The sequence below is a fragment of the Callithrix jacchus genome, chromosome 8 (assembly GCF_049354715.1).
Source record: "Callithrix jacchus isolate 240 chromosome 8, calJac240_pri, whole genome shotgun sequence".
NCBI classification, from domain to species: Eukaryota; Metazoa; Chordata; class Mammalia; order Primates; family Cebidae; genus Callithrix; species Callithrix jacchus.
Window position 1 is genome coordinate 4,654,930 of NC_133509.1, and position 19,571 is coordinate 4,674,500.

The 19,571-nt window shown below is 36.8% G+C and overlaps 1 protein-coding gene across 5 annotated transcripts in view; it reads right to left on the reverse strand.

Moving 5' to 3' along the window:
• ADAM10 (ADAM metallopeptidase domain 10) overlaps window positions 1-19,571 on the reverse strand; it is a 155,414-nt gene that overhangs the window by 63,942 nt on the left and 71,901 nt on the right. For 4 of the 5 annotated variants that reach the window (XM_078333252.1, XM_035258711.3, XM_035258709.3 and 1 more), the window contains 2 exons: window positions 17,436-17,594; window positions 414-514 (listed from right to left, as the gene is read on the reverse strand). In XM_078333252.1, coding sequence (XP_078189378.1) covers window positions 414-514; window positions 17,436-17,594 — 260 coding nt within the window. The remainder of the gene's footprint in view (window positions 1-413; window positions 515-17,435; window positions 17,595-19,571) is intronic. The other variant, XM_078333254.1, reaches the window with a different exon arrangement.

The following is a 19,571-nucleotide window of genomic DNA, read 5'->3' on the forward strand; positions in this document are numbered from 1 at the left end:
TTATGACTAAAAAAAAAAGAAGGAAAACAAAAAGAAGAATTAAAATATGAAAAGCCCTGAGACTTTTATTAACATGACCAACCAGATTATCTATGGACACATAACTTTCAGTGTTAAAAATGAAGAATACCTTGGCAAACGAGGGTAAGTGGTCACTTAAATACTAACACAAATATTTACACTTATATGAAACATCTGTTTTCTGTTAAAACATAGACAAGACAGTATATTTTAGTGGGCTTTTTTGGGTCACATATATTTGTATTCAAACCTCAGTACAACCTGGCCTCTTTGAGCATTAAAAAACACTCCCCATAGTGGTAGAAATTCTAGAACATACATTTTTAAATGTAGATATACATGCTCAAGTTCATTTCCATTTCCTAAATGCAAGCTAGTGTTAAAATCCTTACCTGTGTTACTTCCTCTACACCAGTCATCTGGTATTTCCTCATCCTTTCAAATACTGAATGATCTGCACAGCCCCCCTGAGGACCATATTTATGGGGATAGTCTAAAATACAAAGAACAAATATTACTGTCACATATTTATGTATAACCAATTATGAGAATTATCTTATAAATGAAAATTTAACTGTCTTAATTAATGAAAACCATAAATGCTTACTGGGTACCTATGGGAAAGGAATTACACTAGTCTTTTTTTTTTTTTTGAGATAGAGTATCACTCTGTCACCAGGCTAGAGTGCAGTGCACGATCTCAGCTCACTGCAACCTCCGCCTCCCGGGTTCAAGCAGTTCTTCTGCCTCAGCCTCCCAAGTAGCTCGGATTATAGACATGCACCCACCACACCCGGCTAATTTTTATATTTTTAGTAGAGACTGGGTTCCAGCATGCTAGCAGGATGATTTCGATCTCCCGACCGCATGATCCGCCCACCTTCGCCTCCCAAAGTGCTGGGATTACAAGCGTGCACCACCTCGCCTGGCCTACGCTAGTTATTTTAATGTTAAAACCTAGCAGGTTCCTACGATCCCCCTCAATAAAAATCATTGGTCTTTAGCTTTTTGTCATATGGATGACTTGAGAATTCTAAAACAGGACAATCAAAAATCACTCATTATTCTAACCCTATCAGCAATACACAGAATTTGGCTGTCCTCAAGAGAGTATGTTTCTGGTCCATCATCTGACAGGGGTAACGAGAATCCTTCTGCAGCATTCCTGACTTCCATCAGGAGGACTCAAGCAAAAATCAAGGAGAACCCCAGAAGTCTTCCAATTCTTGGGAAGATACCTCTCATTTTACAAAACACAACTATCTACCACTTTCTCCCTTAGGACCACTAAGCCTATTGTGATAGTAGCTCAGTTTTTTACTGTCATGAGACTATATCACTGACTACCCCAACTTACTGCTGTCATTCAAGTCACTGCTGCCCTTATTTCCTTATTTGTAGATCCTGACTTACTGTGAGTCTTTCCGACACCACCTCATCATCATGATGATGATCTTTTCAATATACTCAGCTCTTTTCTCCAATGATCTTTTCCTACCTCAGCCTCTCATTTCCATAGTTATACTTCTGAACTTGTCATTATTGATAACTGAAAGCACTTTATAATCTCAGCTTCTAGTATTCTCTAGTATTCCACTTTCTTTCCCCCACTTATCTTTTCAGCACATTCCCTCTAGGGTCCAACAACTCTTTAACATCAGAAGAACCCTTCAGTCCTCCAATGCTAACACTTTATTGCCTATTACCAGATATTCTTTCTCTTCCTTATTCAGTTTAAATCCCATAATCAATTATTACTATAATTACACCACTGCATTCATCATCAACTCCCTTGTCCTCCATGCCAATGCCTTTGAAGGGAATTGATGGTGAATGCAGTGGTGTCTTACTTACTTCAGAAGTGTACCTATGCAAATGGGAAGCTCCTCCTGAAGCTGACTGGGGCTAAAGAAAATCTAGTAACCATGACCGGTCTCATTCAAAAGTCATGATCTTGTGACCTCAAACAGTCCCTCAATGACAAATAGCAACTGAATTTCCAGAGTCTATTCTCAATTTTGTTCACCTAGTTAACACCAGGCAGTCCTTGCTTTGCCACAGCAGCATGTGCCAGTCATAAAAGCGACCATACAAGCTGAAGCTAAGCAAGATGATCTTAATAATCTACGGAGATGGCGGCGGGGGCTGCAATTGTTCTGTCACCTTAAAAATCTTTTTAAAAACTCAAAACACTAAAACTCACTTACCATTGGTTACTAATGTATAGGGGAACAAAAAAAATAAAACATGTTTATTTAGTACAGTTACTTAAAACATTGGAATTGTAAAAGAATTAGTGTTCTATTACTTCGTAAATTGAATTTTATGTATCATAAATTTAAAATATAAATTCCTTTTGAAAGCCTGAAACTTAGGGTAAAAAAATATTTCCAAAGCAACAAAACAGTACTTATATAAGCTTCAATTTCTGTCAGCACAAAACTCTCCCAATAGAAAAAGAGTCAAGCATACAATTTTTCCCATGTACTTTCAGAACTTCTAAAAGAGGCTGTTTTCCTTGGTCACCACATTAACTATAAAAATGGACAATGACATTTTCCCTCTAAAATTACTAACAATATAATCCTCATTTCTAAAAAAAGCCTTTGTTCAACTAATGAATAAGCCCTCATTGAGATGCTAAATCATAGGATGCACTGTAGTTCCCCTGAAAAGGCCAAACAGCATATTCTTTCACAAAGAATGAGTCATGGGTGTAGAATATCCAGCCTATTTAAAACAAAGATCAGCTTTAGATCTATTGCCTTTCTTCCAGCTCCTCTGCATGCCAACCTCTTGCTTTTGTTTTGTTGCTCAAGACACAAATATAAATAGTACATATATTGTGACTCTACCTCAAGCAGGAAATAGCTCTAGTTAACTCTCAATCACCCACTCCTTTGAGGAGAAATATTTACAGCTCAGATTCTCTGTCCAAGAGAACCAGACATAAAATACTCACTTTTTGCATTCTCACTACTTCCAGCAGGGTATCCCTCCACCTTATGTGACTGGCAGCTCAGAAACTTAATTGTAAGGTCCAAGGCCATGGCTATAAATTGATTCTCTAATAGTCAAAACTGGGTGGTAATCCCTCCAATATGCCATGAATCGCCAAATACAATTTTTTAAGATCTACATTAATTGAATTTAAAACAGAACAACTTCATATAATATTATGCATAAAATTAATTTGTTAATATCCAGAGTATCATGGGATGAGATCCATGTCGTTCAAAATTGCCATTTATTCCCAAAGTTGCCAACATCAACAAGGATTAACTGATGGGAGAGTAGGAGAAAGAATAGACTTTTTTTTTCTTTTGAGAAGAAATGAAGAGTCTGGAGAGAAGAAAGAACTCCAAATGTTCTTCCTCCTAATTCCAGTGGACAGGAGGCCCTTTCTCCCAGTACCAATGCTCATGTCTTCCCAATCCCCGTGTCTAATTTGTTTGGGGAGGGCAAGTGGGCATAAGAAAATGACAAGAGTGATTGTCCCTAGGAAGAGGAGGAAGCTGAAGATGACTCCACTTTCCACACGCACTTACAACACTGATCTCTCAGGAAACAGAGATGTGGAGGAGGGCCAGGCATGTCTCTCCCCACCCCATGGGTTTTAGAAAGAAAGGGTTAGTACTGGCAGTCAAAGGGATAATGGGAGTCAAGTCAACCAGAGAAATGTTGCTTCAGGGCCGGGCACAGTGGCTCACGCCTATAATCCCAGCACTTTGGGAGAGCAAGGCGGGTGGATCATGAGGTCAAGAGATCCAGACCATCCTGGTCAACATGGTGAAACCCCGTCTCTACTAAAAATAAAAAAATTAGCTGGGCATGGTGGTGTGCACCTGAGAATTGCTTGAACCCAGAAGGCGGAGGTTGCGGTGAGCCGAGATCGTGCCATTGCACTCCAGTCTGGGTAACAACAGCGAAACTCAGTCTCAAAAAAAAAAAGAAATGTTGCCTCATTATTCTGATCAATTACAAACAGAATTACTAGACTCTAAAGTGCTTAAGGACAGAACCTTCGTCCTATTCATCACTGTATTGATAGTTTCTAAAAGTGTCTCATACAAATTAGGCACTCAAATAATGTTTATTAATAAATTAATCAGTTGTTAAACCTATACAACTTAATAACTGACACTTGGAATGAAAACTTGTAACATACTAACTTTAAGTGACCGTTATTTACATTTATCTGACTTGGGACTATACAAGCTATACACAGATGAGTAATTCCAGGCCAAAGAACACACTCTCTTCTTTAGTTCCCAAGCTGTGACAACTAAAAAGAAATATTGTTGCAGCCAAAGTAACAGCGTTGACCCTTCTCCTGTGATCACAGACTCTTCTCTAGAAAGCAAAGGTCTACACCTTACCTTCAAGGTTCAAGTCAAATTCCACCTCCCCAGGGAAGTCTTCCTACGTCTCCCTAAGGCTCGCTCACCGAGGTAGTACACACTACCCTCAGTTCTTTGATGATACTTTTGTTATAGCGTTTACCACATTCTGACTTTCTATTACTGAAAATGCCCCTGAAAGTTTTTAATTTTCAGGAGAAATTTTAAAATTCGTTTTTCTGTATATTCACAAACCAATAAATACTTGCTGAATTTAATTTTTCAGCCACATCTGGTTTCCATGCCTCTTTTTAAAGGTTATCCATTTAACCATTGACCTGAATCCCTAACTACTTTACAGATTGACTATAACATACAATATATTCAAAAATAAGACTTGTGTGCATATCAATTTCCAAATCATATGCCAATGTTATTTTAACTGCATTAACTTATTAAGCAAACAAATAATAAGAAAAATTATTATCTACTAAAGAACAGGGATACAAAAATAAATAACATAAAATATGCACTCTCAAAAGCTTTCAGTCTAGCTAAGGTGTCCAACATGTAAACAAGCAAGGCATTTAAGTACCAACTTTGTCAAGTGTTAAGCTCTCCCTGCAATCATTCACAGTTTATTAAACGCTGGTTGAATTTAATTTACTCATCCAGCCAAAGGTCAGTCATTTGACCAATGACCTGTAAACTACCAGGTTCAAAAGATAGGGAGGGCTTATCAATACATAAACAGCAGTAAAAAGAGGACACCCAGAACTGTGAGGTCAGGAAAGAATTCTAGGAGTCACACCTAAGTTGTATTTCGAAGGAAACATATCAGCTTGGAGGAGAGAAAATGTGTATGCTACCAGCTTAAATGAACATTCTTTGGGCATTTCCTTGTCTTGTTTCCACACAGGTTGCCTTGTTTCCAAAACACCCTCTTTCTAGAGCTCAGGCAAAACAGCAAGACTTCCTGGAACTTAGCAGTTATTTCATTCCCTTCCCTCTTCTTATCTTCTCTTTAATCATCCACTACTTGATGAGTTAATATAAAAAACATCATAGTAAGCCAGAGCAACCAGGCAAGAAAAATAAAGAAAGGGTATTCAAATAGGAAAGGAGGAAGCCAAATTGTATCTATTTGCAGACGACATGATTGTATAAGACCCCATCATCTCAGCCCAAAATCTCCTGAAACTGATAAGCAACTTCAGCAAAGTCTCAGGATACAAAATCAATGTGCAAAAATCACAAACATTCCTATATACCAATAACAGACTTAAAGAGAGCCAAATCAAGAACGAACTGCCATTCACAATTGCTAACAAAAGAATAAAATACCTAGGAATACAACTAATAAGGAACATAAAGGACCTCTTCAACGAGAACTACAAACCACTGCTCAACGAAATAAGAGAGGATGCAAATAGATGGAGAAACATTCCATGTTCATGGTTAGGAAGAATCAATATTGTGAAAATGGCCATACTGCCCAAAGTAATTTACAGATTCAACGCTATCCCTATCAAGCTACCAATGACCTTCTTCACAGAACTGGAAAAAAAAATCCTTGAACTTCATATGGAACCAAAAGAGAGCCCACATAGCCAAGTCAATTCTAAGCAAAAAGAACAAAGCGGGGGGCATCACACTACCAAACTTCAAACTATATACAGTAATCAAAACAGCATGGTACTGGTACCAAAACAGAGATGCAGACCAACAGAACAGAACAGAGGTCTCGAAGGCAACACCACACATCTACAACCATCTGATCTTTGACAAACCTGACAAAAACAAGCAATGGGGAAAGGATTCCCTGTTTAATAAATGGTGTTGGGAAAACTGGCTAGCCATGTGCAGAAAGCAGAAACTGGACCCCTTCCTGACACCTTACACTAAAATTAACTCCTGATGGATTAAAGACTTAAATATAAGACCTAACACCATAAAAACCCTAGAAGAAAACCTAGGCAAAACCATTCTGGACATAGCTGTAGGCAAGGACTTCATGACCAAAACACCAAAAGCATTGGCAACAAAAGCCAAAATAGACAAACAAGACCTAATCAAACTCCACAGCTTCTGCACAGCACAAGAAACAGTAAATGAGAGTGAACTGGCAACCAAGAGAATGGAAAAAATTTTTGTAATCTACTCATCTGACAAAGGGCTAATATCCAGAATCTATAAAGAACTAAAACAAATTTATAAGAAAAAAAAAATAAGACCATTCAAAAGTGGGCGAAGGATATGAACAGACACTTTACAAAACAAGACATACATGAGGCCAACAAATATATGAAAAAATGCTCATCATCACTGGTCATTAGAGAAATGCAAATCAAAACCACATTGAGATACCATCTCATGCCAATTAGAATGGCGATCATTAAAAAATCGGGAGACAACAGATGCTGGAGACTATGTGGAGAAATAAGAACACTTTTACACTGTTGGTGGGAGTGTAAACTAGTTCAACCATTGTGGAAGACAGTGTGGTGATTCCTCAAGGACCTAGAATTAGAAATTCCATTTGATCCAGCAATCCCATTACTGGGTATATATCCAAAGGATTATAAATCATTCTACTATAAGGACACATGCACACGAATGTTCACTGAAGCACTGTTTACAATAGCAAAGACCTGGAATCAACCCAAATGCCCATTGATGATAGACTGGATTGGGAAAATGTGGCACATATACACCATGGAATACTATGCAGCCATCAAAAATGATGAGTTCGTGTCCTTTGTAGGGACATGGATGAACCTGGAAACCATCATTCTCAGCAAACAGAGGCAAGAACAGAAAATCAAACACCGCATGTTCTCACTCATAGGTGGGTGTTGAACAATGAGAACACATGGACACAGGGAGGAGAGCATCACACACTGGGGTCTGTCAGGGGGAAACGGGAGGGACAGTGGTGGGTGGGGAGTTGGGGAGAGATAGCATGGGGAGAAATGCCAGATATAGGTGATGGGGAGGAAGGCAGCAAATCACACTGCCATGTGTGTACCTATGCAACAATCTTGCATGTTCTTCACATGTACCCCAAAACCTAAAATGCAATAAAAAACAAACGAACACATTATAGTAGTTTTACTTGTAATAACCCAACCCAAATGTCCATTAACAGGCAAATGTATTAACAAATTACAGTGTCCATCCAACAAACTACTGTTTATCAATAAAAAGGATGACTCCCAAAATGTTTATGCTGAGTTAAAGCCAGATTTTCTTAAAGAGTACATGAGCAGTTTACTGTTATCAATTTTTCCTCAAGTAAGCTATTAAGAGTCATTCTGACTACAAAGATGTGACAAAGACAATGTGTATATCTTGATTAAATCCTGTATTAAAATTAGGAGACACTTTTGTCAAGTAATTCAGAAAGTATGTCCACAGCCTATACACAAAGATATTATTAAGTCAATATTTAACTTATAGGTCTAAGAATATAAATCTCTGTAACCTTTTCAGAACATTATCTGGCACTATATATCAAAATGTAAATGTCTGACAATGCTACTTCTAGAAAATTAATCTTAAGGAAATAACCATAAAAATATTGAGGGGAGAAAACGTGCCAAAATGTTACCTGTTCCACTTTTAAACAGTAAAAAAAAAAAAGAGGAAACAATCTATACATTCATTAGCTGGTAGGCTGGTAAATAATACATTTACGAATAAAACAGAATATTATGTAGCCATTAAAGGGAAAATGTAGAGCTATATTTACTGACAGAAAAAGAGACCTATGATAAACGAAATTTAAAATGGTATGTGAGATCTGAAGGGCTATTCACAAAAATGTTAACCGTGGTGGACATATTTTCTCTTAATTTACTTAATTTGCATATAAGAATACTTAATTTACTTACGTAAAATACTAAATTTACTTAATTTACATACAAGAATAACCTTTTTATATAGTCATTTGATAATTGGCACAAACAAAAAAATTTTTTTTTTACTTTTTATTTCTCTCCGCCATCATCAATCAAGGTATTTCCACCTTTAAAGGAAAAGTACTTTAGAACCATTAACTTTTGGAAGAGATAATATTAGCACTGTGATCTAACACCCTCATTTTATGCCTGAAGGAAATTAGACCAAGAAAAAGTACCTTACCTGTATAAGATTATAAAGCTATTCTATCACCTTGATTTTATTTCTAACTCTTCTCATATATATGTCATGCCTCAGTTCTTTGATATATTACCTTCTGAGCCTTTCCCTACCAAGTCTGCCACTAACTTGTATGATCTTGAGCAAATGAATTAAAGCCAAAAAAGTTTTAACTAGTATATCTATCAGCCTGCCCATAAAAAATGGTTCTAAGATGTCTCTGGAAGCTGAAACCAATAAAATCCACGTCTGTGAATTCTAGACTTACATTCAAATATAAATACAAGATAGCAAGATTGCTTATGGAGATTATCTAATTCCCCAATTTATAAACCGTCAAGAGAGTATAACATTTCTATAATAAACCAGACCTCACAATGCCTCTTTAGAAGCAACTCTTTCTTTTTTTTTTTGAGATGGAATTTCGTTCTTGTTTCCCAGGCTGGAGTGCAATGGCGCGATCTCGGCTCACCGCAACCTCCGCCTCCTGGGTTCAGGCAATTCTCTGCCTCAGTCTCCTGAGTAGCTGGGATTACAGGCACACACCACCATGCCCAGCTAATTTATTGTATTTTTAGTATAGACGGGGTTTCAGCATGTTGACCAGGATGGTTTCAATCTCTTGACCTCGTGATCCACCCGCGTGGGCCTCCCAAAGTGCTGGGATTACAGGCGTCAGCCACCGCGCCTGGCCCTGAAGCAGCTCTTTCAAGGGCCAGACTCCTGGACCAATGTCCTCTTGTATTCTTACAAGGTCACTAGTACAAACATTAATCTTTGAATTGTGCTACAACAGATGTGAAAGACTGAGGTTTAGCTCCGAGTATTCCTAGAACATACACATACATATACACATACTCCTAAATGCTATTTCTTCTAGTTTTTCTATAACTTATCACTCATTAAGAGTTGAACCTTGGCCAGGCATGGTGGCTCACACCTGTCATCTTAGCACTTTGGGAGGCTGAGGCAGGAGGATCACTTAAGCTCAAGAGCTCAAGACCAGCCTGGCAACATAGTGAGACCTCATCTCTCAATTTCTCTCTCTCTAACTATAGATAGGTACTTTCTCTATATATACAGAGGCACTCTTACAAGGGCATACAGAGAGAGATATATAGATAGATAAGATAGATATCTATATAATATAGAGGTACTGTTACAAGGGTATATATATATATAGAGAGAGAGATCTATATAGATCTCTATAGATATCTATATATTATCTATATTATATATTATAATCGTATATTATCTACATTATATATTATAATCTATATTATATAGATTATATAGATAGATAGATATCTACATAATATAGAGGTACTGTTACAAGGGTATATATATATAGAGAGAGAGAGAAAGAGAGAGAGAGATCTATATAGATCTCTATAGATATCTATATATTATCTACATTATATATTATAATCTATATTATAGATTATATAGATATCTATAGAGATATAGATCTAGCTCTATTATATAGATATCTATAGAGATACATAGATCTATATAGATATCTACAGCTATCTATACAGATATCTACATATATATATAGATGTCTATGTATTACAGATATCTATAGACGAAGATAGATATCCACAGAGATATCTATATAATACTGATATCTATAGAGACATATTTATCTATAGATACCTCTATGTATATAGATAGATATCTCTCTCTAAATATATATGCCCTTGTATAGTATTTCTATATAGAGAGAGTACCTATCTATATGTAGATAGAAATCTTTCTCTCCATATATATATAGAAATAAAAATAGAGAGAGCGAGAAATATATATATATTTAATTGAACCTAAAATATAAATTTGCTTTTTCAGTAGTAAATATGGCTAATCTTTGAAGTCAATGATACCAAAAATAACTTATTTTAATCCTTTCTGTCATAGTCTCTATTGTCATTAAGTTCTTGCCTTTTAGCAGCCCTTAAACTCTCCTAACTCAGAATGTAAGAGAAACAAAGCTCTGGAGTGGAAGCCAAAAGACATGGATCCATGTCATACTGCTCAAGTTTTATAACTCTAGGCTTCAGTTTCTGTCATCTTTAGTGTTGGATTCTAGTGCCTTTTACAATACCAAAACTATAGAATTTCTTATTCAACTTCTTTGCAAAACATTTCAAACACTACAAAATCACTAGAAGATAGTTCTCAGAAGAAAAAAACAAAAATTTCAAATACAATTTTACTTGTTAGAATGAGTTTCAAAGTTGCTTTACAACATAAAAGCTTTGTTAATTTTAAATAATCATATATTTCTCATAGCCATTACAGTACACTGACTTCCATAGAGACAGTGCTGGGGCAAGTGAGAGCCAGATGAGCACCAGGTGACTCTGCACTTCTCTGAGGAAAAATAACCAAACATGGCAAAAGAAGATCCCAAGAAGCCAAGAGGTAAAATGCCGTCATATGCATTATTTGTGCAAACTTGCCAGGAGGAGAACAAAAAGCAGCACTCAGTTTCAGTTAACTTCTCAGAATTTTCTAAAAAGGGCTGAGAGGTGGGAAACCATGTCTGCTAAAGAGAAAGGAAAATCTGAAGATGTGGCAAAGGAGGACCAGGATGGTTATGAAAAAGAAATGAAAACTTATATCCCTCCTAAAGAAACAAAAACGTTCAGGGATCCCAATGCACCCAAGAGGGCTCCTTCGGTCTTTTTCTATCTTGCTCTGAGTACGGCCCAAAAATCTAAGGAGACCATCCCAACCCATCCATTGGTGATGTTGCAAAGAGACTGGAAAGATGTGGATATGGTGCCTATGACAAGCAGCCATATGAAAAGAAGGCTGTGAAGCTGAAAAAACCTAGGAAATGGATATTGCTGCATACTGAAATGAAGGAAGGACTGATGCAGAAAAAAAGAAAAAGAAAAAAGAAGGACATGTCAATGCTGAAAAAAATAAAGGAAGAGAAGGAAGGTGAGGAAGTTGCATAAGGACAAGGAGGAAGATGAAGATGAAGAGGAGGAGGAAGACGAACAAGATGATCATGATGAATAGGTTGGTTCTAGCACAGTGTTTTTCCTTGTTTATACACTACTTAACACCCCTGTCACAACTCATTCCTTTTAAAGAAAACACCTGAAATGTAAGGCTTTGTTTTTAAACTGTACAGTTAATACACGAACAGTTAACCACACTACCGAATGTGTCTCTAGATAGCCCATTCTTGAGAGTCAGTGGATGAGAGAGCAAAAAGAAAAAAATACTGATGGATGGATGGACGGACGGACGGACGGATGGACAGATGGATGGACAGGCAGGCCGACAGAGAGCCAGCCTATCCTGGTGATATTTTCAATACCCACTAACTTAGCCTGAAAAGTATGAGAGTTGTAAGCTGACATGAAAATCTAAAGCAGGTTCTTATTGGTGCACAGCACAGATAGGTTATATATGGAGATGGTAGGCTTTTCATCTTCACTCTTCTCTGGCGCAGCTTATACAAAGCAAGTATTACTCTTAACTGAATACCACTCCGTAATTGCCAAAAAAAGGCTGCAGCTTTTTTGATACTGTAAATGCTTTTAATAACTATTTATTTTTTAAAATCTTGTATTTCTGAAATAATTCATTGTATTTCACTATAGCTAAAATATTTTCTATTTGTTTTAAGATAAAATATATATCAATATACATTTATATACATACATAGATATATATGATAACCAATCAGAAAAGAACTTGATCTAAAATTTTCTCAACTGTTAACCTATTTATATAGTTATATAATATAAAATGCATAATATGAAAAGTCTAAGCATATTTTCTCCAGATTTTGCTAAAAAGAAATAAGCCCCTCACTGTCTCTTTTTATATGATTTTTTTAAGTTTCCAATTTAGTATCCTACATTTCTAATTAAGTATTATTCTTAAAATAACTCCCATTATCTTGTGGCCTTTTGAGCTTTTCTGCTTTTATGCCTGTGAGTTGCTTAGAAAAATTAATTTATACTTCCCTAGAGATTAACTCAGAAAAAAGACGGTGTCAACAATACCATGAAATTTGTGTATTTCTTTCAAACACTACCACAGTGTTTAAGTAAGTTCAGTATTTAACATCAATGCTAAGTAAAGCATATAAATTAAAACACACAGTAGAGATTAACCAATACACTCGTATGCACTGTGGGAGTTCAGAATTCAAACAATCAGAGCACTCCACACCTCAGCTTTTCCAACTGTCCACGTAATTTGTCACAACTCAATAAGCATAAGCAGATTTCCAGTCTCCAGACTAGACCTAAGTATAGCCAGAACGCTTTGTAAGACAATTTTCCTGTTAGATGAGAATGATACAAACAATGCCAGCTATTATCAGTACTTACCAATTCAATTATTTCTTCTCTTGCACTCCTTCTTTTTGTCTCTCCCTGTCACTAACAGTGACACAAAACAACTCCAAAAATACAATACGGCACTAATTGACTTTTTACAGTTTTAGACGCAACACCCTGACACTGCCACAAAGGAGGAGGCTTCTATGTGAATGAAGAGGCCCCTCCATCGTGAAATGGTAAAGTTCAACAATCCTAACTTTTCAGAACAAGAAATAGGAGGTCTTTCCATTGAAGCACAAGAGAAAGAAGAAATAAGCATAGGTATGGCTAACACACATTTTAAAAGCAGGGGTGCCCAGCTACTATAATGTATAGGCAAAGTCAGGCCAGGGACAGTGACTCACGTGTGTAATCCCAGCACTTTGGGAGGCCAAGGTGGGAGGATCATGAGGTCAACAGACTGAGACCGTCCTGGCCAACAACATGAAACCACCTATCTACTAAAATTGCAGAAATTAGCTGGGCTTGGTGGTGCACGCATGTAACCGCAACTACTTGGGAGGCTGTGGTGGGAGAATCGCCTGAACTGGGAAGGCAGAGTATGCAATGAGCCAAGATCCTGCCACTGCACTCCAGACTGGTGACAGAGTGATAGTCCATCTTTAAAAATGGAAAAAAAAAAAAAGAAAAATGGTATACACAATTCAAGCTCTCTGGACTTTCCTGTACCACACACAGGAAAATAAGTAATAATTCTGAAATAAAAGCAATAAACCCAAATAACTTATTCTGCAGCTTTACATACACATTTAAAATTTTCTTTTTAATTTGGAGATTAAGTATTTACAAGCACAGCATGGAAAAATTATTCAGACCTTTAGTTCTTGGGTAGATAGTATATAAAAAGGATGCAAGGGAATTACTACACAAATAATTCCAGGTAATCATATAGTCAGATATTCCTAAAACCTGTTCATGTTAATAACATTACTACTCTAGTTTCTGGAACAATGTTTTTCTCAGTTTCTTTAAAATAAACTGTGCTGAGGGGCAGAGGACTAAGTAGTATTCTTACCTTGTCATTAACTGCTCACACTTCTATGTCCTAGTAGAGAGGGTTTTTTACTACCTAAGTACAGAATTAAGTATTATGCATTTTATGTTGATAACAATATATAGTTATCATTATCACATCTAGAGTAATTATTAAGTATTTTCACTGAAAACTATCTCTGTGTTCTGGTACCGTCTCGAAAGCCATTCCCTAAGGTTCTGGAGAAAAGCAGTATCGTTTTTCATGGTGGTTCTATATATTTATGCCTTCAGTTGCAAAAACAGTATTAAGAAGAGGGTAGCCAAATTCTCATCAGAAGCTATATCCTAGATTAGTATGCCTCCCCTACCATTTGCTTCTTTTAGGTAAGGATAAAACACACAAGGATACCAAATCCACCTAAGAACATACACAGTGATATAATCATGTAGCACTTTGCTTCTAAAAATAAATTATTGGCAGTTAAATCATTTATATAAAAATAATATACATTAAAGGGCATCCTTTCCCTTTTAGTTAGTTACAAAATAAACACTACTAAATACATTAAGGAGAGAGTTTGGCTGAAAACTGCAATAGTTGCAAATGTATGATTTTAGAGAGGCTTACAGATTTCAGAAAAGCCCCAGAAATCCTTGAGGTAAAGGCAGTGAGAATTTACAGCTTTCTTCCATGAGTGAAGCAGAAGAGCACAAGGGAAAGAACACGAGGCCCACAATCAAGTGATACAAGTTTTCTAAGCCTCAGCTTAAGCCTTCACCTACAAAGTGGGAGTAACAGGTGTGCCAGTATCTCATATGGTTATTGTGAGAATTCAATTCAATAATGCAAGTAAAGAATTTTATACAGTGTCAGGTATTCTTTAAGCCATAATAATTACTCTTCCTACTGCTACTGCTACTACATCTAGAACCTGTCATATTCTACACAGAGAACTTAAAGAACCAATTAAAATAATTATTAAATTTACTGAGCCCTCCCATCTGTTTTTGTTTGACACAAAAACTCAGGGTGATTTTCACATTTTTAAACAGTTAAAGAAAAAAATCAAAAGAATGTTATTTTATGTCATATGACAAATATGTGAAATTAAAATTTAAGTATCTATAAAGTTTTATGAAAAACAGCCATGCTGGCCGGGAGCAGAGGCTTACACCTGGAGTCCCAGGCTACCTGGAGGGCTGAGGTGGGAGGATCACTTGAGCCCAGGAGGTTGAGGCTGCAGCGAGCTATGATTACACCACTGCACTCCAGAATGGGCAACAGGACAAGGCTCTGTCTCTAAAAACATAAATAAATAGATAATAATTTTTTTCAAAAAATAAATAGATAATTTTTTTCAAAAAGCACCCATGCTTATTAATTTATGTCTTTCTTTGGCTGTTTTTGTGCTACAATGGCAGAGCTGAGTAGCTGCAATAAAACATACAGCTCTCAAAGCCAAAAATACTTACTATCTGTCCCGTTGCAGAGAATTTGGCAACCATGGTCTAGAATATAAACATAGCAACTACAGACTAAAAGGCTAATACGTGGGTGTTTTCTTGACTTAAACCATGGTTTGTTCACTAGACAGATTTTTAAATAGTTTTTCAAAAGTAATTGTCTAAATTTGTGAAGGCAATTACTTCCATACTCTCATCCTCATATCCTACATTTTCAGTTACTCGAGAAGTTCCAAATAAAATCACCTGAAAAATCGCTACTTTCAAGTTCTAACACCACTATTGATACTTAATCATAAAAAGAACACAAAAAGGTCTCCTTACCAACATATATCTACTTATAAACAAGTATAAAATAACAGCTGAAATCCATGGTAAAGCTAAATGCCAAAAAGAACAGAAAACCAAGTAACATCCAGTATCATTCATCCTCCAAGCTAACTTATCATCTTTGAGGAAGAAAAGCGACTGACACCTGTTAAGATATTGGGAAATTACTGTTGGATGCAATGTCGAGATTATATTACGAGAAATAAATGAAAGTGAAAAAAAGAATATGCTTAAACTACACACAAGTAGGTAAGAGAAGAAGGAAAACGAGAAAGAGAAGCACAACAGCAGAAGTCAAAACAGGCAGAAAAAACAGAGAGCACCGACAGGAAGTAGAAAGCAATGGAGAAAGTAAGATTACAACATCATAAAAAGGAAAAGGGTAATCTGTGAGATTACCCTTTTCCTCTTTCCTTCCTCACAAGGTTTTATTTGATTTTGATAAAACATTCTAGAAAACTGTTCCAATATCTCATTATGAAGAGCCTGCTGCAGACAAATGATACTCGGAATATTAAAGGAGCAGAAGAAACAGAAACTGCACCTGGAGAACCTACATACCCTGATAGGGAGGCGACCTACAGAAAAAGGTCAAATTACTAAGAAAATTACAAAGCAAGACACAAACAGGATAAATAATCCTGTCAGCAGAAAGAAAGGAACACAAGTGAATTCACACTCCTGCTTATGAAGGAGGACAATAGCTTGGAGCTTGAAAAGAAAGGTGGAGTCTGAAGTATCAGGAGTTAAAACTGGAAAAGGAATCAAATAGAGATGAATGAAAATACAGGCAAGCAGCATTAATGAGTTTATGATTTAACAAGTAGGCAAAATCATAAATGCATCCTACCTAGCATATTTACGTTATTTTCTGCAGTAATCTAACAGCAGAGGTAACAAGCAGTTGGATGGATGAAGTACAGAAACTGTGAGAGCTGATGGAGCAGAAAGTCAAAATGGTTAACGCTTGTCAGTGTATTACTAGGGGTGAGAATACAATCGCTGACAATAAATTTCTGTCTAAAGAAAGGAAAACGTTCTGTAGGAGGAAACAGCCGAGTTAGGAAAGTAGGCAAAAATAGAGAGACAAGTCTAATTACAGTCAAGAACTAATAAAGGGGTATTCAAGAGCTATGTAAATTAGAGGTATGTATTCCTGTGGTATTTCAAAGAAGCTTTCCCAATAGCTGGTTAACTGTGGATAGAATTAACAGGCAATAGAATTAACAGGTAAAGTCTGAATACATTTTTATTCTTAGAAAAAACCCTTCTCCCAAAAAATTATCATCATATAAACTTGACGGTAGAGAACAAAATCCATGACAAACTTGGACCCTTGAGGTCAAGTCATTACTTTAAGATTCCACTTAGAGGACTTAAAAATTCCAAAAATACTTAAAATGTTTCTTAAACACTACACAAATATCCACACTGAAATTTACAGAAGTAATAATGCTGTTCCACCTTCAGGAGGCCACACACACAAGGGTATTAGCATCACAGACTGGCTGATGTCAAAATATACAATGTCCAGTTCAGTCCGATTTCGTGGACTCACACAGTTCAAACGGAATTAGTTGTGTCGTATCAACAAAGTAGTACCGGCCACGGATTGACAGGGAAATTGCTTCATTACATATATCACCTTTCCTTTAACAGGAATTGCTAGTAAAACTATGTTCTAGCCTGATTAATTGCTTAGGAAAGAAAACAGCTAATGCTTCATTTGTCTCCACACAGTTTTTACTATTCATATGCCTTTTGAAAGAAGGCTGCTGGATAAAATTTAAGTACTTACTAATATCATCTTCATGATAAATGACAGAGTGAAATGGCAGAGTTCGGTCTTTAATATATCTCTCTGCTGGCTCAACATAAAATGTGCCACCATGAGTCTGGATGAATCCTTCAAATCTTCCATCAATAACAGACCCATGGCTAAAACTTCCTTCTTCACCTATTAATGAAAGCAACAAATTCTTGACAATTTAATTTGCACATGAATGTTAAACTCATTCATATATATGTATATATACACGTATACATACACATACGTACATACACACATATATGGTTAAATCTGGAATATAAATTTATTATAGAAAGTTTCACATGAAATACATCAAGCAGAATTTGAGATGTGAACAGCAAACTAGTATTTAGTTAAAACATATACAATTACTACTATTAGCAATGAAAAACAAAGTATCTGCCTGTTACCAACCACATTCCTTGCACCTAGCTCAGTGCCTAGCATGTATGCAGTAGTCATCAACAATCATTAAATTGGCCCAGCATGGTATGGTTCACACCTATAATCCCAGCACTTTGGGAGGCTGAGGCAGGCAGATCACTTGCGTTCAGGAGTTCGACACCAGCCTAGCTAACATAGTGAAAACCTGTCTCTACTAAAAATACAAAAAACATTAGCTGGGCTTCGTGGCACACGCCTGTAAGTCCAGCTACTTGGGAGGTTGAGGCAGGAGAAACACTTGAACCCTGAAGGTGGAGGCTGCTGTGAGCTGAGATGGCACCAATGAACTCCAGCCTGGGTGACAGAGCAAGACCTTGTCTCAAAACAAAACAAAACAATTAATTGTTAAATTAACTTAAAAGCAAGCAAGCAAACAAACCCAATGATAGGATATACACTTTCAGAATAAAGACATCCAAAACATCTTGCGAAAATTTTGCTATAGGTACCACAGGAAAAAAGCTCCTTCCCATCTGATATATTGTGCATGGGTCATACCTTTTGGCTTCTCTGCTATGCTTGGGTTTTGTTTCTTTGTTTGTTTGTTTTTTGAGACAGAGTCTTGCTCTGTCACCCAGGCTTGTGTGCAGTGGCAAGCTCATGGCTCTCTGCAGCCTCAACCTCCTGGGCTCAAGCAATCCTCCCACCTCCACCTCCCTAGTAGCAGGGACTACAGGCATGCACCACCACGTCCAGCTAACTTTTTTATCTATGGTAAAGACGAAGTCTTGCTATGTTCCCCAGGCTGGTCTGGAACTCCTGGGCTCAAGCAATCCACCTGCCTCGCCCTCCTAAAGGGCTGGGATTACCAGCGTGAGTCACCACGCCCGGCCTATAAATACATTTTTAAATAGAACAGTGTCAAAGATTTCAGAAGCAATTTGAACAAAACTAAACCAATAGTACTTTTTACAATATTGGACAAAGATTTATAACATTATCTCATCAGTTATACTTCCCTAGTGAAAGGAAATAATAGGGGAAAAAGGGTACTTCTGGTTCTTAATAAAATCACAACGAAAAGGTGAGCACCAAAATCAAATGACACAGAGGGTGAAAGTAGAGGGAGAGCGCTTTAAACCTTGAATTTACCCATTACAATTCTCTCATTAAAATAAAAATCAAGTTTCCACAATTTCTAAGTTGTAGAATAACATTCATTCGTTGGCTTTGAATTAATCATAGACTGGAGGCAAGAGCCCATGACACTGGTATTTTAAGTGATTTTTTTAAATAAAGAGACAAGGTCTCTCTCTGTCACCCAGGCTACAGTGCAATGGCACTCACAGTAGCCTCAACCTCCTGGGCTCAGCAATCCTCCTACTTCAGCCTCCCATGTAACTGAGACTACAGGTATGCCACCACAACCAATGTTTTTCAAGTTTTTTTAGAGACAGGGTTTCACTATATTGCCCAGGCTGGTCTCAAACTCCAGGTCTCAAACACTCCTTCTGTCTCAGCCTCCCAAAGCACTGGAATTTTAAGTGTAAGTGCAACCACACCTGGCCTAAATAACATGATTTTTATCTGCAAGCTCATTTATAGTCTTATACTTTTCTTGATCATCACCTAGCAAAATAAAAAAGGAACTACTAAGTTATTTGCCCAACAAGACAAATAATCAAGAAGATAATAGAACACTAAAGTGTGACATTAAAAATCTAGACTGATGAATAAATG